Below are 24052 nucleotides of genomic sequence, written 5' to 3' on the forward strand. Positions count from 1 at the left end.
CCCGCCACCGCCAAGCCAGTCCGCAGCGGGGGCTTTTCGCCGTTTGCCTTCCCCTGGGGGAGGCAAACGGCGAAAAACCCCGCCGCGCCGCAATTCGGCTCCGGGACTGGCTTGGCGGTGGCGGGTCTTCCCGCCACCGCCAAGCCAGTCCGCAGCGGGGGCTTTTCGCCGTTTGCCTTCCCTCGAGGGGGAGGCAAACGGCGAAAAACCCCGCCGCGCCGCAATTCGGCTCCGGGACTGGCTTGGCGGCGGCGGGAAAAAGGGGAGGAATTCCTCCCCTTCTTCCCGCCGCTGCCAAGCCAAAGCGGGCCTCCCTCCGCGCCCGCTGCCGCTTCGGCTTCCTCGGGTTCCCCGAGGAAGTGCCGTCCCATGCCGGAGGTGTGCGGCAAGGCTGCCGGGGGGGGGAGCGCTTCTCTCCCCCGCCGCCTCACCGCGCACCTCCAGCATGAGACTGGGCTTCGGAGCGGCGGTTGGCGGAGCGGCAGTTGGCTGTTCCCTGTGTCCCGAGAGCACGGGTCCAATCCCTGTGTCCCTGGTTGTCCCTCCGTCCAATCCCTGTGTCTCTGGGGGACATGCGCAGTACCCCAGGGACACACGGGACATCTGGACGCAGGGACAACATGGACATTATTATATAGGATGGGCTGGATAAACCTGGCTCGAATGTTTATATAATACTGGCAATGAAGAAGGGCATGCTCCGTTGTTTCCTGCTGAGAGCCATATGGGCATTTCCTCTCCTCATATGGTATCTTCCTATAATGGCCTTCCTGAACTGCTGAAGGGAGGGTCTGACAACGGGCCAAAGTGAAAGCCCTTAATTGTTTTGGTATTTCAAGATTAGCTATGTATGGCATTTAGGAAGTCGAGTATCATCTCATTTTGCTAATTAAAATTTTTGGGGACCTGGCTAGGTCTACCTGTCGTTCTTTGCTACCACACACTGTTTAATAATGTTTTTTGCTTGTTATGCCCCATGTTAAGTAAGATCTGTGGATTGAATTTTAGAGTAGTTATTATATTGTCCACTGCTCATTTCCATAACGATTGGAAATCATCTTTAATAGTCAGGGAAGCAAGGCCGTTCGGAAGGGAGGCTAGTCTCAGCCAGTGATTAAAAGTGGTGAGCCATACTCTGGCCTCGATTCTTATGAATCCAGTTTCAAGGTGTAAGGTTGCGTTGGAGACTTGTAGGACAGATCTTAAGAATTTGGATTGCACCAATTCTAATGGAGTGCAGTTGGCGAAGGGGCCTAATTGGGTACCATATAACAGTTGTGCAATCGATTTGGCCTCAAACAATTTGAGGGCTGCCGGTATGTAGTGTCCACCTTTGGACCTAAGGTACCTAAGAATGGCGTTAGCGCTTCTCTGAGCATTCCCTGCAATGTAGTCACCATGGATTTTTCTACTTCCCAATGAGTGAAGGGTATTTAAAACAGGTGACCTGCTCGATCTTATGACTGTCAATGTATCATACACATAATTTAGGCCTCTTGGCAAAGACCATGATTTTGGTTTTCTGATAATTGAGGTTCAATTGGCTCTCTTTGCAATATGCAGCAAGTGTTTTCATGGCTCTTTTAAAGTCTATCGGTGTTCTAGAGAGGATTGCAGCAGTATCTGCATATAGCAGTACCAAAATATGATTTCTTGCAAGTTTTGGAGATGGAAATTTATATTGTGGAGATAAGGGATTGTATCATTTATATAATAATTGAACAAGGATGGGGCCAGTATGCATCCTTGTTTGACTCCTTTCTCGGTTTCTAATGCATTAGATAAGTGGCCTTGGGAGGTACAACACACTTTTGATGAGGTCCCTTCATGTAACATGCGTATTAGGTATAGTGTCTATCTATTGTGGAGGTCTCCAGTTTTTGCCATAACTTTGTTCCGGAAATAGAGTCAAAGGCTGCTCTGAAGTTAATGAAGGCCACATAAAGAGAAGCAATATTACTAGATGAGTACTTCTCTATTAGATGTTGAAGAACTAAACATTGGTTGATGATCGAACGGCCTTCTCGAAATCCCGCTTGCTCATCTGCAAGGATGCTTTCTTGTTGTAGCTAGTCTTGCATTCAGTTTGCTTATTATGTTAAGAAAACTGATTGGTCTATAGTTGGCAGGATCATCTTTTTTGCCTTTTTTATATATTGGGACAATGATAGAAAGCCCCCAGTCTTCAGGAATATATCCATTGGTGTCTATGCCAGTGAAAAGTGAGGCTAAAAGTGAAGCCCAAAAAACCACAATGACCGTTCCCCATATAAAAAGGGGTGCACATTTTGCACGGTCGCGTGCAGCCCCTGGGAACCCCTGGACAGCCCTTAGCAGTTTGGAGGCTGGCACCACCTTCCTGGGCTGGATACCTGTGGTCTCTGCCCATACAGCCAGCTGTCCAATCCAGCTGGGGGAGGTGTGGCCAGGGGGGATTGGTCAGGTAGGAGGAGGTAACCATCCAGTGCACATAGCAGAAGGCGAGACATACCTGGGTAGCAGCCGACAACTCCAGAGCTTTCCCACCCTCCACTCCCAAAATTAATGCTTACATTACAGGTTAATCCCTTTTTTTCCTTCCGCAGGCAAACAGGCACACAGGCGCTGCTACGACAAGGCTGCTGTTGAAGGGCCGGAAAGGACTTTCCCTGCATTGGCAGGTTTTGCCTTTCCCGTAGCTATTGGTCACAACTTTGGTGGGTGCAGGCCTTGGGCGGAATCCTTTAGTCATTTACCAGAATGGGGGGGCGTGGGGGAGGTGACCACCCACCCCCATTGCGGCGGTGATACCAGGGTTCCCGTTAACAGGGTCTGGGGGGAGGGAGGCATTGACCATATGCCCAGAGGTCGTCATTGTCCCCCCCTCCAGCAGCGGCGAAAAGGGGGGCAGGCTATCTGTTGGACATGTTCTCCAGAGCTAGCCCAACCCCCACATATGCTGGATAACCCGAAAATTACCCAGACCCTCAGCTGGGGGCTGGGAAGGAGAAACGCCCAATGCCCGAGCCAAGGTCTCCCTACATCTGAATCTTAATAAAGTTGTGGCCAATTTTAATCCCATAGAACGTTGTCTGGTATTATTCTGCTTGGGGGCTGCCTGGGGTTTTGGGGGACTCCGCCTGACCACGCAAATTATTTTTAATAGCCTCTGTGGGTATTAAATCTGCACCTGTGGCTTTCCCCTGTTTCAGTTGGGCTATCAGACTCTTGATCTCTGATGTTGTTACAGGGGCCCATTTTGGGAGGTCCAGAATACTTTCAGGGATTTGGCCTCTCCCCACTGCTCTGTCCTTGTAAAGGTCTCTAAAATGTGACTCCGAAGTCCTTGGCGTTATATAGGGTTCTTCCATTAGTGGTTTGTTTGGTTGGGAGAGTTTTATAGCATTCCAGAAGGTGGCAAGGTGCCACAAGGCTTCTTGTTGTTTGTTTTGCAAACTCTGCAGTTGGAGTTGGATCTATAATTCACTATAGTTTTAAATATGCATCCAGGGATTAAAGCAAAAATTAAAAGGCATTGCTGAGACAAATTAAAATGATAAACCTTCCACAAGATTCATGTAGCAGTTCATTATGTGTTTTCTTGCCTGGCTGAAGCATACACTACATCAGTTTCCCTTTTTAAAGGATACAAAGTATTAAGGAAAGAAAGAGCCCCAAAACATCAGAGAATTCAGTTTATTGAAGTCCAAATTTACAACTGAAGTTTTACAACTTTTTCCCAAAACAAAAGCTGCTTTTGAATTTAGGAAGAATAAATGTCCTTTTTCAATAATGTACAGTCTATATAGTTTTTTTTAATAAGTTAATATCTTTGAAAAAAGAGCAATATGTTCCTTTTATAATGTTGCAGTGCAACTTACAACTTACAAGTCTGTGCAATGTACCATGAGGTATATGCCCAGTGAGCAACACACAGTGAAATTTTTCCATTCATAAAGTTTCATTGTAGACACGCAAAAAGTTAACAAGTTAATCTGTGGTAGAAAAAAAATGCAGCCAGGTACATTAATTCTAAAAAAGGAAAACAAAGGAAAACAAACATTCATAGCCTATATAAACCAGTGGATCACTTTCCAACATAATACAAGTATTAAATTAAAAAGACTTTGGTGAAACTGAAAAACACACATACAGACACATAAAGAAACCTGTAATATCCAGGGGTTGAAATTTAGTTTTACCTATCTGAGGCTGCAATCCTGTACCCACTTACCTGGGAATAAGCCCCAATGAAATCAATGGGACTTACATTTGAGGAGAAATGTATAGGATTGCGCTGCAAGTCCATTTTCCATGTGCATCCATGAAAATGAAGGCTCTTGACTGCTAAGGGATGAAAGTAGAGGCAGCCCATGAGAGAGACCTCCCCCATCACAAGTAAAGATGAAGGATATGTTCTGAAGTTTTCAAACAACAAGGCAAAACATATGAATGGGATCTTCCCTGGTTAATGATTTAACATCACATTTTGGTTTTATTTCATGGCTAAATTAGGAAAATTACAATAGGTTGGAGTTAAAAATAATAGCTACAATATAGATGTACAGTTGCTTAAAGCTCACTTTTCAAGCTCCTATGCAAGAGAGTTCCCGCAATATAACATTTTTCTTTCTCTATCACAGAAAATATTTCTAGATGACAGAAGACTCTTAGAAATAATCAAGCACAACATAAAGTATGATAAATAACAGTTCTGTCTCTTATATATATATATATATATATATATATATATATATATATATATATATATCCTTATATATACATATTATTGTGTAAACAAAAATGCTCCTAAGACTGGTTCTCCATGATTTTTTTTTAAAGAATACAAGGCGCTAGAGTTTTTTTGTTGTTTGAAAACAGTCCCAAGTGAAAGTTTGGTATATAACTTCCTATTGCTACAGAAATTGTTAAGAATGTTCATATTTACAAAAGAAAGACCATGGAGAAACCCCATAGTATAGTCAGTCACAGATGCTGACTTTAACTTAGCAGATTTTTCAAAATACACTTATTTGACCTCTTTTTGGCAGGAGAGTGGTTTTACAGAGAGTTGAAGGTGGTTTGAAAAGCTTGGTGTTCATACTAAACAGCATCATTCCAAAGCCCCTGGAAAACATGGTTTGGAGGATTGTGAGCAAGTGTAGTATGTGTGTGCTCCTTCCTCCTATTTGTTTTTCCTGTCTCTTGCCGGTCATGATTTCTTATCTCCTGTTTGAACCAAACCACAGGCAAGCCTATCATCCCTGACCATTGGTCCTGTTAGCTAGGGATGGTGGGAATTGTAGTCCCAAACATCTGGAGGGCCGGAGTTTGCCTATGCCTGGTTTACAGCAACATCCGAAGTAGCAAGGTGAGGTTTTAACAATCTGATTCCTCCCACTACCTCTGACCATTGGCCATGTTTATGGGAGTTGGGAGTCCAACAAATTCCCCACTCCTGCTGCAATTAAACCCCCATTTACCAATCTGGATATCACAACAGCAAACTGTAGCTTGATTCATAAAGCAAGAAAGTAGTCCTGAAGAGGAGTCCTGTAAGGAAATAGTTTAGAGCAGAGGTAGCCAACATTGTACCCTCACCTCCCAAAAGTAATCGAACTACAACTTCCAGCAGTCCCAACCAGCACCTCCAATGATCAGGGAAGGTGCCAGTTGTAGTCCAACAGCATCTAGAGGGCACATGCTGGCCACCCAAGTTTAAAGGATTGTCAGAATCTGGCTGATTGTGTGGTCTTGATCCACATTGGTGTTTGCAATCCTTTAAGTGGTTTATTGATTGCATTCTACAGGGGTACCTTGGTTTACAACCATAATCTGTTCCGGAGGTCCGGTTGTAAGCCAAAACAGGTTGTAACCCAAGGTGTGCTTTCGCCAGTGGGGCCTCCCCCCCCAAAATGGGTTGTAATCCAAAATAAAAATAAAAATGGGTTGTAATCCAAAAAAAGGGACACACACTTCCGGTTTTGACGTGGATACAATACAAAACAGTTGTAATCCAAAGCGGTTGCAAACCAAGGTACCACTGTATATAGCAACCCGGCAAGAGTAATTATCTCATCCTGCTGCTTGCAAAGCTTTTTTTTAGCCAAGGGAAGATTGAGTCCTATTTGGCCCAATATTCCTTTCTCTTGCCACCTTCAACTCTCTTCAAAACCCTCATGTCTGTCTCTAGTCCGAGATTTCTTTTAACAGTACAGCTTGAAAACCAGCTATGTAGTACTAGTGCTTTGCTACTTCAACCCCTGAATATACAAAATAATAATAAATTACTACAGCCTACTTCACAGTTTATATGCAGGTAAAGTGCAAGCCATAGTACAAGGGTGTCATACATTTTCTACATGTAAGCATTTTTCTTTTTTTTCTTTTTTTAAAGGCTCTCTATTTGTACAAGTCTTGTTATCTACTTAGTAAATTAGGCAAGAGTCACCTATGGCCCAGCAAATTAATGGTGTTGACAATGATATTTTTGTTGTAGTACAGTTTCAGTGTCACATGTTATAAAGATTCTTCAAACGAGTGCAGATGGGTCTCTCCTGCCCCAGTTTCCCAGCTCCTTCCGAGTCACATCTGCAGGACAAATTTAAATCAGTTTCAAACCAGCTCAAGTGGCATGGCTTCCTTCCAAAGAGCACAAACCATTATAGTTCTGCAGGCGCATCCATAATGGCAAGGACACTCCTTACAAAAGTGTAGTTTACAGGGTTCTTTGGAGAAAGCCAGGGCATTCAAACTGATTTTAAATCAGCTGCAGAGTGATTTATAACCGAGACCCTAACTGAAACACTTCAGGTTTCTTTGCTTCAGTATATGTAATAATCCACTAATTTGAGGAGCAGAGTTCCTTGGTTGCTTCCAGCAAAGCAACAAAGCACCTACCTAATCTTTTCAATATAATCTTTACCATCAACTAGTACGCCACATACTATATATGTAGTGGCATTATTGCACACAACATAGTGCTTTAGTTACTTAACTTCATGCAAAGTGAGTGCATTTTTCAGTTTAAAAAAATAGTTATTTTTGATTTCACATTTGCCTGAACTAAAGTGATATCTATCAGGAAGTCCTCCAGTGCAAGACCCTTTGATATAAGCTACGCAGTAGAGCACAGCAGGGCCTAGCAGTGTGTGTCTGATGAATATTAAATAGCATGTTGTTGCATCCAGACTAAGGCTGCATTCCAAACTCCCCCCACCAGTGGGGCTGTATGGAGTGGCAGGCCCACCACTGCACAGCAGACGTGGCAGAAGAGCAATCAGGCCCCATCCTGTCACATGAAGGCAATGAAATCGGTTTGGGAGCCAAGTGGCTGAGCCCCACCCTTTGAACTCCCATTCAGGGGCTTCCTGCAGGCTGTTGACCGGGGAGCGGGGTGATCCTGCCAGTGATTCCCCCTCCTGCCTGTATGTTGGGCAGCTTGTGGGAGGCCAGCCAGATTAAACAGGAGAGCTGGACAGAGGGACATCTTTGCTCAGTCCAACCACCTCTGCCCAGCCTGGCATAATGGGGAGGGGACTAGATTGTTCTGCCCATTAGCTGCACTTAGTTTCCATCAAAATCATGGGACATGTCATGAGAAATTTGTCCCTTTCAACGGGAACTAAGTACAGCAAGTGTAAATAAGGCTGCAATCCTATAAACACATACCTAGAAATATGCCTCATTGAGTTCAGTGGGGCTTAATTCTGGGAAGTCATAGACAGAACTCTGTAGCTAGTGCACTAATGTAATTGGATACAACTCACGGTCTCTTTAAGAAGTAAACTTATGATCTTTTACATCCTTTCAAAAGTGTGATCAACCTATTTCTAGAAAATAACATTTATTAAAAACAACAACACCCCAGGGTTTATTTTATTTCTTTTAAATGCCATTCATTTTATTTCAGGGAAATTAAATTTAGATTTAAGTGTGTATACAATATAGCCTATGGAAATTAACTTGAAACCAAAGTATTTTATTTTCATATTTGTTAAATGAAGGCTGTTAAAAGGAAAAGAAATTGCTAAGGTAGGCAGGATGTCTAGAAATGTACTAAATCAAAAAAATAAGATACATCCAAATCTGGCAATTAGACCTATAAAAGGAAGATCTGCATAGATTTAATGACCATGATTTGTTAGGAGGACTGACAATGAAATTGTCAACTGGTTCTTGTAGAATTTTGAAAGATTCAGAAGGCGACTTTGGGAGACCCCATTGTAAGGGGTAAAGTCATCCTTGGGATTCACCAAAACTGACTACCTTCAGTTTTGCAAATACTACCGTCTGCAGTTTTAAGCTTCCGTACATTGGTCTGAAAGTTGGGCATTTTTTCTAGAACAAAAGCCAGTAAACCCAGGAAGTCAACATCTTTGGGAAAAAATATTTGTTAAGGAACTGGATTCTAAAGCCAGTTTCATAAAAACATCAAACCATGTTTTTTGTAGGCCGACAGCAAGTGTTGTATCTTTGTTTACACCCCCCCCCTTTCTCTACATCATGGTGTTTCTCTTGTAGGTTATTAAACCACTTGCCTGGTCTTATCTGAACTGGAAAACTGTGTTTTAACCCCAGCCTTCCAACCAGGATGGGTTGGGAAGCTTTGACTTTCACTTTCAATTAACAGTAGTTTATACAGTAGTTATATTTGAACTCTTACTCTTAAGTGTCTCTTATTGAAAGAAGTCAGCTTGAAGTTGACTTGTTTTAGTAAATAATAGTTAAGACTAACCACAGTTTATCTTCCTTCAGTGGCACCTTAAAGACCAACTAAGTTTTTATTTTGGTATGAGCTTTCGTGTGGATGCACACTTCATCAGATACCGTATCTGATGAAGTGTGCATGCACACGAAAGCTCATACCAAAATAAAAACTTAGTTGGTCTTTAAGGTGCCACTGAAGGAATTTTTTTATTTTGTTTCGACTCAAGACCAACACGGCTACCTACCTGTAACACAGTTTATCTGAGAGCTCAGACACAAGAGTAAACTACATTAGGCAAAAAAGAGGAACCTAAGCTTCAGTTCACCTGCTTGCATCCATGTTGAAGAGGAGAGGGGGGGAAGAAACAACGTGTGTTACTGATAACTTGATGTCAGCAAGTATTGATAAGGCTGCTTTCTAGTCGCATGCTCCTGGTGCCCAACAAGATGTATCGATACACGTGAGTGTATTGATATATGCCAATGTGTGGAGCACAATATAACATGCATAGAAGAAAAAGTATGGGCGACAGATGGATGTCTAGATTCAGCATAATTTAGGTTTATTAGAGTTACAGGGCCATCTTCAGCCTAATCTGTTCAACAAATCCAGTGTGCAATAGCTACTGCTGAAGGGGATGGATGATGTTTTACTGCAGGCTATCATAGCTGCCAGCTCCAGCACTGCAGAGCTTGCAACTAGAACATGCTCTATTCCCCTGGGCAACTGCAAGTGGGATTAATATGTGTTGCTTTATTGCTTCCTGCCATATGTGAGGTAAATATAAAATGCAGCCTCCTTTACGTCCTAGCTTCCTCCTGCCATTCTAGCTCTAATTAAGATTACTCTGGCTCTGGCTCTCACCATCAGTTAGGTCATTGCAGGTTATCCTGTAAATTTGAGAAAGGAAGGGCATCCATGGAACTGTATAGTATCAATTTGAAGGGGCTCTGAGCAAAATGCCCTCACTGAGCCCTGGTGGGTTTAGCTGGCAGCATTGTAGGAGCAGGGCTCTGAGCAGTACTGAGTGGCTGCTATTTAAAATTTCTCACAATGCCCCAGAGTTATACTTAGTTGGGGGCATTGTAGGGAAATTAAAATAGCACCAGACTGGGGGAGGATGGCTTCTAGGCAAGCATCTGTGGTGTGTCCTACTTGGTGGCCCAGCAGCTGCCCAAGGATTCTGTGTTCTGATGGCAGCCTTGAAGATGCAACTAGTGATGGGGAGGGGGAAATGAATACAGGAGATTTAAAGGCAAAGGTATGAGATTTGACAGTGCACTGACTAGCTCTGGAACCTCTTTAGCTTGAAATGTAAGCCTGGTGAAAACAACCCTCTCTGTGGTCTTTGTAAAGTGCTACACATTCAAAGGGAGGAACGCTATGGTTCAGTGGTACGGCATCTGCTTTGCATGCAGAAGGTCCCAGGTTCAATTTCTGGCATTGGGAAAGATGAGACCATGGAAAGCTGTTGCCAGTCAGTGTGGACAATACTGAGCTGGGTGGACCAATGGGCCTGACTCAAATATAAGGCAGCTTCCTATGTTCCTACTGTGGCCCCTTTGTTATTTGGGACTTGCACATCTCTCTCTCTCTCTTTCTCTCTCTCTCTCACACTCTCTCTCTCTCTCTCTCTCTCTCTCTCTCTCTCTCTCACACACACACACACACACACACAAACACAAAGACACAGACACACACAGATAACTGCAGCACAAGGAGGCAGATGCAAATATTGCCATCAAAGCAGCAAAGCAAGCTCTCTAATGATGAGTTCGCTGAGCTCAGACCCCCCCCCCTGGAGAAAATAAAGAGATGTCTGCTGTCGACATACAAAAAGCCTTGCTCCACTTCATGGAGCCCCAGGAAAGCAGAGCCACTGCCAAGAAAGTGAGGTATATTCTTTGGTTAAAAATAGTACTGGCAGCAAGCCTGGATAAAGACAATTAGGGATGGATTTAGACATTTGTGTGCTGATAAGCTCATTTGGGGTAACATTTCTTCCTTCCCCAATGGCAAGGGGGTGTCTCTGTCTGGGCATGCTGAAGACTATTCCCAAAGAGAGAGTGTCACTGTGTGTTGGATGTTTCAGACAATCTATCTTGTGTTTTTTTCAATGTATTTTTTAAAAATGAGAATAGGATGCTGAAACCCCAGAGCAGGGGTGGTGAATCTCAGGCTCAGGGGTCACACCATGGGTGTTTTGGCCTGGCTGCAGTGTCTTAGAACTCTGATAATGCCTCTAGCTTGCCTGGATAGAACATACGAAGAAATGTGTGTCGAAATTAGTATACGAAGGTAAAATGCATATACGTTTCTTTCCCTACTTTTTCACTTGGCTCCACCTATCACTAACATGTGGGCCCTGGAAAGGTGCCCGGAAGGAATGTGGCCCTTGGGAAGAGCAAGATTTCTCACCTCTGCCCTAGCGAGTGACAAGCTTGGACTACTGCTTCAATGCCACAAAGGGGCAGAGCAGGAAAATTGGGATTCCAGCTATCACTGGTTGAGTTGGAACCCTGCTAGTCAGGGGCAGAGCATTTGTAAGGTGTGGGTGAAAAAACAAGAGAGACAGCAAGATTTAGGAAAGGTGCTGCAGCTTAAGGGCACATCCAAACCCCATATTTAAAGCCCTATTATACCACTTTAAACCATCAGGGCTTCTTTCTGGGAGCTGTAGTTTGTTAAGGGTGCTGGGAGTCATTGGCCCTCACAGAGCTACAATTCTCAGAGTTGTTTAACAACCAAGCCCTCTTCCTAGGGAACTCTGAAAAGGGACATTAACAATGGACAAGCTGCCTTTGAAGGAAACCCTCTATGACTGATCTTCTCATTGAGGAATTCCCCATAGGCCACCTAAAAACCCAAGATGGGAAGCAACTGTGTACAGTACAGCAGGTGTAGGTAGACCTCAGGTTTACAGGACCTTCTTAGTGCTTTTAATAGAACCTTAAGGTGCACCAGCTGGAGCCACATGCTCAGGTTGGAGTCAGTGATCTACTGCAGCGCATGACCCACACATTTTGATAACCTGCACACACTTACACAAGTTACATCTGAGTTACTACAGAGCAGATATTCTGACTAACATGCAGATTGTGCATATGTGCGTGCAAGCCTTTTTCTGTTGCCGTTGTTGAGCAATTGGTAAATCCTTGCAGATCTACTACAAATCTCCCAGAGATTTACCAGTAGATGCCAATCTATTTTCTGACCGTGAAAAACAAAATTTCACTTTTAGGATGCAATATGCAGCTTATAGTGGCAGGACTTGGTGGAGTGGCAGAGCTACTGCTGCAGCTAGTTTCACCATTTGCACCAGCCAAAGTAGAAGGGGAGGAGAGGAAAACTCACCCTTTGTTACACTAGCTTCCAGGCTAGCGCAGCAAAGAGGCCTCGATCAGAGCTGTTGCCATCATGTGACAGCCATGGGAATGGTTCAGGATCTAGTGAACAGTGCGCTAGCCCAGAAGTGCCCTATTTTAGGGGCTTTCCAATGGCTACCACAAGCAGTAACTTCTGCTATATCAGCATTTGGGCAGGCACACTGGGATGCTCCTTGACAGTGAGGCTCTCACACTGGTGGATGCCAGCAGAACCAAGCAGATCTGGGTGAAGTGGTACCTCCATCACATCAAAAAACAAAACAAAACCCCAACATGTTGGCTTGGGATTTCGGTTATCTCATGACCTCACCTCATTGGGCAGCCTTCTAGCTGAGTTCAGTTATGATTCTATAACCTCCTGTTCCTTCCTTCCTTCCTTCCTTCCTTCCTTCCTTCCTTCCTTCCTTCCTTCCTTCCTTCCTTCCTTCCTTCCTATTATACCAGTTTAGTTCTCAAAGTGGCTTTTCACATCTGATGACATTATTTACTTCCAACTTGTCCCTGATTTGAGGGGCTGGGGCCTAGTAAATCACTGTTCTTATTCTTGACATTCAGGGAAGCATCATTAAATTTCTGATTGCTAGACTTGGCAATAGGTGTTTGTGGGATAGATCAAGCAATTAAGATTGGTACCATGGCAGGCAACAAAGTTAGCCACCAACCCTCTTGAAACCTGATGAAAATCCACCCCCACCTGCTGTTTGCATTAGAATGAAAGATCCCCTTAATGCCAACCTTCCTCCATGTGCAAATAGCAACATTGGGGTGTGTGTCAGGATTATGACAGGGAGCAAAAAGGATAAAATTCCTCTTCTAGTGGCAGCTATTTACAATTTTTTAAAAATCCATATCTTCTAAATGGCAAAATTTGGCCCCAGCAAGCTGGGAGTAATAAGCAGGTGCATTTTCTTTCTAGTGCATAGGCAGGTAAGTGCTCACACTTGAGCACTAAAAGGCCCCATACAGGGCACAGCTTTCAGGTTCATAAGCTACTTCTGGTTAAATCAATTTTGAATTGGCAAAAGCATATTGTAGGACAAGGAGTAGCTTCCTAGTGGTGCAGCAATAGAACTGCTAGCCCATTTGTAAAGCTAAGCAGGGTCTGTTATGGTTTCAAATCTGATGGAGAACCGTGTGTTGAGATTCCTGCATTGTAGGGGGTTGGGCTTAGATGACCCCTGGGATCCCTTCCAACTCTACAATCAGGGCCGTCTTAAGCATATCTGGCGCCCTGGCACCGTGGTGCGAACTATCCCTCCGGCGCCCCCCCCTTTCCGAGCGCGGTTGTCTGGCGGGCGCAGCGTGGCTTTCGGGTGCCCCCCTGGCGGCCTGCCGCATTGCGCCACCCAGCCTTGCCTTAGAGCCGGCCCTATCTACAATTCCTCCAAGTATACCCTAACATAAAAGCATATTTTAAAAATACCGTCATTCACATTAATGGAGCACGCTGCAGAGTAAATGAAGACAGAATACAACAAAAAGAAAGCAAAGAAAAAGAGAGTGGAGACCTCAGCTATGTGCCATTGTACCAGGAGGTGGTCTATGCATATGTATATCTCACAGAAGAAGACGGTGTCATTCTGAGGAAGGAGACTGGACTGTGCTAGGCTACTTCAGACTACAAGTGGAGGACCAACCAGCATATTTAACCGCTTTCAACCAAAACCTTCCTGCAAATACAAACTGCATAGCAAGCAGAGTTTGCTATGGTCTGCTAGTCATCTTCCTATTCTGCTTCATTTGTAGCATCAGCTACTGGCATCCTCAGGCAGCTGCTAGAGACCCACTGCTGACAGGGGCTCCCTTTTCCTGGTGCTCTAACAAGACAGCCCACCAAATGGCTTTGAGTCACTGTTTAAATTTCCTGCAGTGCTTCCAAACAGTCTCTGACACGGTGCTGCAATGGGGTATTGCGGGAAACTCTTAAGGGTGGTTTCTACACTATGGGATTCCTCCAAGGTACCACAACTCATTCAACCACCATCACTGCTACTGCCCATCACCAGGTAAGTCTGCCAACATATATGCTGAGGCACAAACACAGGCAGGCCCCACCAAAAAGCACAATGCTGAGGCCATCCTGAGACATGATACTGATTCTTCTGTTGACCCATCCTGATCAAACGTAATTCACATAACCTCCCACCTCTTCTGGCACTATGCTCTCCAAGGGAGTTTATTTCACACATTCAGCTGCATGCACCAAGAAATCTACTGCTTCCATGTGCATGTGTGAACCGGCAGTGCTAAGTAAATGTGTTTAGTATTAAAGGGTTAGATTTCCAAAGAAGGGTTTTGAAAGAATATCAGTATGTCTTGTGCATCTGTTTAAAAGCAGCCATTCCTTGCTGGAAAGAATGTTTGCATTAAGGATAGCCATTGAAACAGTCACCTCCAGATATTTCTGGACACTGGATCCTCATCAGTCCCAGCCAGTATGGCCAGTGGTCAGGGATGATGGGATCTGTAGTTCAACAACACGTGAAAAACACCTATTTTTCACGGATAATTCATCATAAATTACATGTATTATTGTCAACACTGAACTTCATTTTAAAAAAATAGGAATCCCATTTTTTTCCATAGGCTTAAGTCATCCAAGGCAATGCTGCTGATCAAATGCTCTGTACGGAATTCAGTAAACTGGCCTTAATAAGTGAATAATAGGGATTGTGCCTGCATTTCATACCCCTGCCCTTGGTCTCCACACATTTGGTGCAATAAAGAGTGGAGAACCCACAGCTCTCAAGATATTGTTGGGCTCCAACTCCCATCAGCCCGAGCCAGCGTGACCAATGGCCAGGGATGATGGGAGTTGTAGCCCGACAACATTTAGAGGGGAACGGGTTCCTCACCCCAGGTCTATATGGCATATATGCATGTAGAGAATTACATGAATATGCCCAGCAGAGGTACTCTTTAGAATGTAATGTTTATGGGGAGGGGTTACACATTATTGGTCATATCTGTGCAAATACACACCATCTGGACATTAGGATGGCAAGATGCATTGCTATTGCCACACCATGCTTTGAGTTTACCCGCTCTGCCAAAGGCAACAGGTAAGCAACGTGAGTATGGCATCCCACCAAGTCCTGTTATTACACATTCCCCAACTCTTTTCTGTAGGCTGTATGGGGTTTCCGTTCAAAGCTCCCTTCCGAATGAATGGATACTCTACAACAGTGTGGAGAGTGTGGTGAAGTGCTTTTAACAGTCTTCATGTAAACAAGTATACTGTAATGGTTTCTAAACTTTTGAACTAAAAAAGATGGTGTTTTTTTTTCTGGCTGCGAGGCTCACCTTTACTTATGGTTCTATACTGTCTTGCAGCGCTTACTACCAGATCTGTCCAAGACAAGGGCATGGTGGCCTATCTGAGGAAGCAAATCTGGGGATGCCAATTAAGGGCACGAAGCCTGCAATCCTATATGCACGTACCTGGGAGTAAGGTCCATTTACATCAATGGATCTTACTTCTGAGTAGATAGATATAGGCTTGTGCTGTAACTGGTCAGTTATTTAGTTTATTATTATATCTGTACCACCATTTAGATATTCTGCGTCAGGTACCAAAATGTCTTGGACCATCTCTGCTCACTGCTAGCAGTCTATGCCAGTACTGGGAAAAGGCTTCTGTAGGCCTTTGGGAGAATGCTAACAAGGTTCATCTGGGAGGCCCCGATTTCTCCCTCTCTTTCTATAGTGAATCACTATAAATCCTGAGTACTTCCAGTGGTCTCTTTGTTTCTTTTATTCCAGTAAACATTACTTGAGTCATATATACGAATGATTTGCTTAACTCCGTCAGACACTGTACATGTAGAAAACAACGGTTTTCGGTCCAGAAATCCCCCCCCCGTCCTTTGTTTTGAGGCAGCAATAGACAGTATCGGAATCTTGTGGTTCACAGGTCTGTGGCACTAAATTCACAGTGGATAAACGCCGACAACTGGAATAGCTACCATCTTCTCAGATTGAGGGCACACATCTTGTGGACTACCCCATGACGGTGCAAAAGCGACCGGAAGCTGCTTTAGGTAGCAGCATCACTGAATGGGCCATTTTGTGTGGCCCCCTTCTATACCATGTGCATGAGCACGCACTCCCCCCATACACATGTGCGTTGCCTATGCCCGTTCTTCCTCTGAAAAACAGGCACGTTATTATAAAAATAGCACAGCATTTCAACGGCATGTACAGTTTGCGCCTCAAGAGGCAAAAGGGAACGTAACATTTTCCTGGATATAGACGCTATACATTTTAAGGCACACCAAAAGGGTTTAAGCTTACCATTTCCATGCTACTTGAAACCTTTGCTATGCTCACAAAAGACAGTAGCAACGATTGACTGGAAATGCTGAACATTTAAATGTTCATTCCCTAGGAGTGGCCAATGCTTTTCTTTACTTTTCTTATTTTTTTGTTTTTGTTTTTTGTATGCTCTTAAGGTTTAAAATTTCAATTTGGAAAAAAGAGAGAGAAATAAATAATGAAAAGAAAAGAAATATATGAGGATGGGCATTTCAGAGTATTTTAAAACAAATATTTCATGTTACATTTTATATATATAGATATGGCTACATGCAGTACATCTACATATATAAAATAGTAAGAGAGCTCTTTGACCCATACTCAATTTTAGTACAGTATACTCATTAATATAACTGGGGTTTCAATTATGCCAGTGAATACTTCACTTCTTCTTTCTAATGCAGAACCCAATCAGCAAACAAACAAACATTAAAAAAATCCAAGAAAGTAAAGTAAAATAAAATAAAAATAAGACTGTCTTAACATGCAATGCAATAGGCATCCTGTGGCACGAGTTTTCTTATCCAATCTATTTACAATACAGCTGAGTACATTATTTACACAGGTTACAGTGTTTTGTCACAATGAATTTTTCATGGTCCCCCCACTAGCTCGCTCCACCCCCAAGTGTTCCCAGTGCTACATCCTGTCAGACGTGCGTTTCAATGAAGGAATGAGTGTGTGTCAGCAGAGGGGTTGGAGTTGCAAGTTCAGAGGCTCCGTTTTGGGTTTTCAGAACAGCGCTGTACTCACAAATGTCCAGGAAAAATTCATAGTTCTTCATTTTCCATTCTTTGAATTTCTTGGATGTCAAGTTGGGATCATGGAGCAGGTTATTGATCAGTGCAAGATCTCCTTCCTTTGCCTGCCAGAGGTTGGAAAGACAACATTCTGTTTAAGTGCAGAGTCATATGCTTGTCATGGTTTCAGCTAGGGTTGGGTGAATTTGTCGATTTCGGTTTCTCTTAATTTCTAATTTTCCAATCTTACATTCAATTTTCCACATTTCCTCATCAGAATGAATATTTCACTCCTCACCTCGCCCCTGCCCTCCAGGTCCTCATGGAAATTCATCAGCATTTTAGTTTGAATTTATTATGCAATTTTGCCAAATATGCACTTAAAAAAAAATAAAACTGTTTCCCCTAACATAAGCCATTTTTGTATCTTACTTTCAGTATTCTATGCTTTTATATGCCCACATTACATTACATTACATTACATTACATTACATTACATTACATTACAAATGTGCATTTGTGTGCACATTTCTTAGCTTGAGAACTACACTGCAAGATTCAGAGAAGTGTGAATTTTGAAGGATGGACATGTTTCACATTCAGTATTTTGGAAATTATGTAGGGTTGCAAACTGAACCCCATTTCATGACATAGTTGAATGGACTTTGGTTGCAGATGAGACTACTGTAATGTAAAGGTAAAGGGACACCTGACCATTTGGTCCAGTTGTGACCGACTCTGGGGTTCATCTTGTGTTATTGGCCGAGGGAGCCGGCGTACAGCTTCCAGGTCATGTGGCCAGCATGACAAAGCCGCTTCTGGTGAACCAGAGCAGCACATGGAAATGCAGTTTACCTTCCCGCTGTAGCGGTACCTATTTATCTACTTGCACTTTGATGTGCTTTCAAACTGCTGCTAGGTTGGCAGGAGCTGGGACTGAGCAACGGGAGCTCACCCCGTCGCGGGGATTCAAACTGCTGACGTTCTGATCGGCAAGTCCTAGGCTCTGTGGTTTAACCCACAGCGCCACCCGCGTCCCACTCTGGCTTAAAAATGCATCTGAAATATGTACCAATTTTATTGGCTGCCAATTTGTTTCTGGGACCAGTTCAAACTGACAATTACTGTTTGGGACTTCGATATCTGAAAAAGGCTCTTCTGATATGACCTGATTATCTTTACAGACCAACATAAGTGGGTGACAGGAAAACACCACATACATTAATAGTGGCTGCCATTAAAATGCAGGTGACATGTTTCTATGTACTTTGTGCACAAACTGCAATCTCTACTGGCTGATGCAAATAAATACCTATCTCAGCTGAGGTGCAATGGATGGGCATAGGGGTAAAGAGAAAGGGTGGGGAACTGTTAGCCCTCCACATGTTGCTAAACTACAACTTCCATCATCCCAGACCATTGGATTTGCTTGCTGGGGCTGATGCAAGTTGTTGTTCAGCAACATTTTTACAAAAAATTTAAGAGCCAAATGTTCCCTGCACCTAATATAGAGCCTTCTCAGTGGTGGCACTCTGGTTAGGAATCTGTGCCCCATCAACACAGGAGTTACCTAATACCAGGTTAGGCTATTGTCTACCCAGTATTGTCCATTTTGACTGAGCAGAGGCTCTCAACAGTCTCCAGGAGACAGTGATCTTTCCTATCACCTGCTACTTCATTATTTAACTGGGAATGCTGAGAATTGAACCTGGGGTCTTCGTCATGCAATGCATGTGCTCCATCCATTTAGCCATGGTGCCCGCCCCCATGCTTACTTCCTCCTATTTCACTTTCACTATGATTAGAGCAGGGTGAACCAACATGGCACCCTCCAGATGCTTATGCACCCAAACTCCCATATCTCTGGCCCACTAGCCATGCTGGCTGGGGTTGATCGGAATTGGAATCCAACATCTGGAGAGAACAACACTGGCTGTCCCAGTGTCATAGAATGCTCTTTGAGAATGTGATACCCTGGTTCTTGCAATTTGTTTTTGCTTTTTAATTACTGATAATATTATTCATTGGTTATCGCTGCTGGTTACGACTGTTTTGTTTATGGTGTTTTAGTGGTACGTTATGTTTTCAAGATGGTTGTCATCTTCCTCGAGGGTCCCATTTATTTATTTCTTAAGTAAAATGTTTCTGTGGTGCCTTTTTGTTTCAAGGCACAGCAGAAACATTTTACCTAAGAAATAAATAACACCCAGGTGAAAAGAAAGAATCCTTTTAAAAGGAAGGCTTTCTATTAACAGGCACGAGGTATTACATGATTTATATAGTCATCCAATTTTGTAGTTACTTCATTATGCTTTTGAGACTGAACAGCTAGTGAAGTTCGAAATGGTTTCAACAGTCTTGCATATCTCTGTACACAGCAGAGAGCAGAGTCAATCTGGTGCGGGGAGTTGAACTTCAGAGTCCCCACTCAAACCAACACTCAGCCAGTGGAGTTTTCTGTGATCTTGGTCCAATCCCTTCTCTCTCCACCCAACTCACCTGGCAGAATGATGGTGAAAATAGCATGGGGTGGGGTGGGGTGTAACCTTACATATATTACTTTAAAGTCCTTGGATGAGGGACGGGATTCAAGAAATTAGCAATATGCAAAAGGATCACCTGTCCAATAAATATTCTGAAATGTTTGTTTTGTTCATTCACAACAAGTTTTATAGCATTACATTGATCTTTCATGTTGACGCAATAACATACAGAGGCCTGGTTTGTACAACATGGTAAGCTGGATTACGGCTTACTGGTACCATGGAAATGTTCTGGCTCCCAGAGAGGGAGCTCACTGCCACCATTTGCTCCTTCCCCCAGTCCTGTATTCTCAGTGTGGCAACCAAGCCAAAGTTTGCCTTAATGGGTTTTCTGAACCCTGGCTCTTGGTTAAGCTCTCTCCTCCTAACCCTGAACTGTAGCCAAAAATAAGGTGCAGGAGAGATCTTAAACATGACTCCAGGTTCCGACAACACAGTAAGGCAAACCTTGGCTTACCTGCCATGCTGTGCAATTTCAAAATGACTGGGGAGGAGCAAAATGACTGTGTTCTCCTTCCTGGGAGCCCGTATCACATTAAGTTATGTCTGTAAGCAGCTGCAGCATAGCAAGGACAAATGCTTACTTTTAAAGTACTCTTGAGAACTCGGATGCGATGAAGCTTTTCGTTGATAGCAGGGTCGTTGCTTCTCTTTACGAAGGACCTCCGGTATTCCTGCTTGGTGGAAGGGCGTTGCTCTCCAAATGCAGACAGACTAGCTTGCTCCAGAGATTTGTACAACTCATGCAGACCATCTGCACTCTGTGGTCGCTCTTCTGCATTTTCTGAAAGAAAATCCAGCTTCCTTTATTTGTGTGTGCAATAATGACATACGGTGACAGAAAACAAGAAGAATTTATGCCAAAACAGGACAGTTACTGTTTTCCTGAAGCCTGTAAAGCATAGTGTAGTCTGCACTGGAGGCTAGTCTATGAGGGCATGTGGCTTCCTGCCCCACCAATCTTGGCCCACCCCCAGCTAGCTCTTACCTGCCTAACAACCAGTCCACGAGGTGGGGCTAGCAATCAACGCCTCCCCCCTTAGTCAATGCTGCCCCTTGTAGAACTCAGTGGTCGTGGGGGAGGGGGGTTTGGGGACAAAATTAGGCACCCACCTAACTGTACATTAACAGAAAAATCCTGAGACCCCTATTCCCCTTACAGAGCTATACTTCAAAGAGTTCCCTGGCAAGAAGGCTTGACTGTTGCTTTAGCACTCTAACCTCCTGCATACTATTGGGGCCCATCTACCCAAACGTTGTCTGCTCCGACAGGCAATAGATCTCCCCAATCTCACCTGGGTACCCTCAACCACCAATCCAGGAGCTCTTCTTACCTTCTTCACAGAAGCTACTTTGCTTTTTAACAGGCAGCTTTTCTTCAGATCTCTCTTCTGTTATCCCACTGGGTTTTACACGGCCTTTCACTCGGACATCTCTGTTTCGTGGGAGGCTTTGGCTACGTTGCTTCTGGGGTCTGGCATGAGAGCTGTGGCCTCTGTGGCACTCCACCAATGGGAAAGGGCCATCCTGTTCATGGTTGTGTCTTCTTTGGACTGGTAGCGTTGCTTGTCTCCGCCTCTCTGGTGACGACCCGGGCTGTCCGCTCGTGTACTCTGGGTCAGGAGGGACAGTCTGCAGAAAATGGAGCCCTGAACTGGTCAACGGGGTCTCAATGAGATCCTGCCAGGAACGCCTTTCTCTGTAGGGAGGCCTGCAACCTGACGAGTGTGTGCTCACTGCTGGATCCTGCCGGGAATCTTCCGCAGAAGAATGAGAATAGGTTGATTCACTGGAGAAGTGTCGTCCTTGTTTAGGCTCAGGGAATGGGCTTGAAGAATTCATCTGGAAATAATTAGAAACAGTCCGTTATATGACACAGTGTTGGGTACATAAAGGAAAAACCCAGTGTGTGCTGTACAGTAAAACCTACACTCCTCTCTTTAGTCATTCTGTTACCAGTGTGATAGTTGATGCCCTCAAGAGCTGCTTCTGTTTTGGTAAGAAATCTAAACCCGTGGCCCTCCAAATATTGTTGGACTCCAACTCCCATCAGCCCCAAACCAACATGGAAATGATCAGGGATGATGGATGAGTTGTAACCTGGAGGCTACAGGCTTCCTATCCCTGATCTAAAGCCTTCTTTTACCCACGTGAGTTACTGTGGCAACGTGGTTGGCAATAACACAGGGAATGTTTAGCCTTCTTTAAAGTCCACTGAATCTGTCATCTGAGCATCCCACATGGGTGGAAATCTTGTGGCATCCTACTGCTCACTCAGGAGCAACCACAGAAGCATCAACGGTGGTAGCAACTGCACATTTTAAAGTAACATCTAACAATGCTAACCAGAAGATCTGACGTGCAGATTTGAAAATCACAATCATTTCCCTATGTAGTCATTGGATAACATTCTCAACCACTCCCTATTCTTGTTTCGACACAGGTTTTAAAGAAGTTTTTCTTGAGATCTACTTAATGTAGTTGCAATTCAATGTTGCTTTGCAGGGGAAATTTTAAAGCTTCCTCAGAAGAAGTCAAAACTGGATTTCCAGTTCTTTTCTTTTCTTTTTAAAAAAGAACAAATGTTCCAACAAAATGGGGGGCAAGCAACATGTGAACATTATAGTGGAGAATTCTCTCTTTTTAAAAAAGAAAGGGACTGCTGAAAATTATCCAAATTATTTCAGCTAAGTTCTGAAAAAGAAAAGAGAGAGAAAATGAAAAAAAGGGAAAAAACAGTAAGGGAGGGGCTTAACCTGCATCCCAGTTGATGGAACAGCATCACATGGGTGAAAAGTCAGTCTGAGCTTCACCCATGTGATGCTGTTGCCTCAGTCATTCTCCCTTTGGTTCAGGCTGTGTGAGGACCACATCATTCACGCTGAAGAAAAATCTGAAAGAAAAATACAGAAAGAGTCCTATCTGAACTTAAAAAACACAGGTAAAAGGAAAGGGAACTAAAAAGCAGGTTGTAGAGATTCGGTAGACTATTCACCAACATACTTATTAACCACATGACTGTATGGCTTCAAACAGTTTATTTTACAGATTCGTACCCTGCCCACCTCTCCCTCCAAAAATGCCAAGATACATATGGCAAACTGAAGAGTATATCATTGCCATCATTTTCTACACATGTACAGCCCCTCCCTTATGTTCTGGGCCCTCATACGCATAATCGAGATTGTGTAAATTATGGAGCACCCTCTAAAAAGCTTCTAAATGCCTATTCCCCATTCTACAGGTCTCTCTCCTGCTCTCTCCAATACAGATCAAAACATCTGGAGTTGAGCTCTGGGGTTAGCTGGAGGCTGGGTGCAAAAGCGGCTGCAGCTGCTGTGCTACCCCACGCGTCAGGCTTGGGTGCCAGATGTGGCCCTCCAAGTATCTCTGTTTGGCCCTCAGGATCCTCCATGCCATACTCCCTATCCCTAAGCCTCACCCCACAGCGGCCCAGCTTCATATTCTCTTTGAGTATTTTTCCTTGGCTGGAAAGTGCCCTCGAGCTCTGATAGTGCCTTTTGCTTGGCTGGCTGGCGGAAAGAGAGAGGTGAGTGTAGTTGTAAAGCAACTTATTGTTGGGAGGTAAACATTACATTTGTTGCTCTGCCCACTTTTGCTTCTGCTGTCACCCACCACTGGCATGTGGCCCCTGGAAAGTTGTCCAGAAGAGAATGTGGCCCTCTGCTACAGTAAGCTATCAGTGAACTGTTTCTTCTCCAAGCATGAAAAGAGAAATTCAGAGTCATGTTAAGAGTTGCTACCTGTTCATTATTTCTTTTATGAATTGTTCTTGCATCAGGGGCTTTTCGCATAATTAGGAAACTTAGCATTGGCAGAATTTGCCGTGTGTGTGTGTGTGTGTGAACTGCAACTTCCAAACCAACTTCAATCAGTTCCCAGCGTCAATTTTTTAGCTTATTCAAAGATCAAAGGAAAATTTATTTTTTAAAAAAATCTCCAGATGGTTGGACTGCATACCTAATGCAGTGTTTCCCAACCAGTGTGCCTCCAGATGTTTTGGGACTACAACTCCCATCATTCCTGACCAGTGGTCTTGCTAGCTAGGGATGATGGGAGTTGTAGTCCCAAAACATCTGGAGGCACACTGGTTGGGAAACACTGACCTAATGTATGCTTACTCTGAAGTAATTCTCACCGAGTTAAATGGGACTTACTCCTAGTTATTCATGCATAGGATTGCAGTGGCTCCCATTTCCCCCCACCATTGGCCATGCTAACTGTGGCTTGATGGGAGTTGGTCTCCCACATCTCACTGGAGGGCCACCAGTTCTCCAACCCTGAATTACATGAGGACATGTATCCTTTTACCTGTCCTATGGGAGGAGGATAAAATGTATTATCTGGTTGCTGCAGCTC

The 24052-nt window shown here is 43.9% G+C and overlaps 1 protein-coding gene across 1 annotated transcript in view; it reads right to left on the reverse strand.

Moving 5' to 3' along the window:
- Positions 1-15813: 15813 nt before the first annotated feature.
- The window catches only part of LOC118084387 (connector enhancer of kinase suppressor of ras 2-like), a 317255-nt gene continuing 309016 nt past the window's right edge, over positions 15814-24052 (reverse strand). Inside the window, exons 22-24 of the mRNA XM_035113863.3 lie at positions 21007-21514; positions 20257-20456; positions 15814-17254 (exon numbers count right to left, since the gene is read on the reverse strand). Of these exons, the coding sequence (XP_034969754.1) occupies positions 17039-17254; positions 20257-20456; positions 21007-21514 (924 nt within the window). The 3' untranslated portion in view covers positions 15814-17038. The remainder of the gene's footprint in view (positions 17255-20256; positions 20457-21006; positions 21515-24052) is intronic.

This window comes from Zootoca vivipara, chromosome Z2 (genome assembly GCF_965207765.1).
Source record: "Zootoca vivipara chromosome Z2, rZooViv2.hap1.1, whole genome shotgun sequence".
Classification (NCBI taxonomy): Eukaryota; Metazoa; Chordata; class Lepidosauria; order Squamata; family Lacertidae; genus Zootoca; species Zootoca vivipara.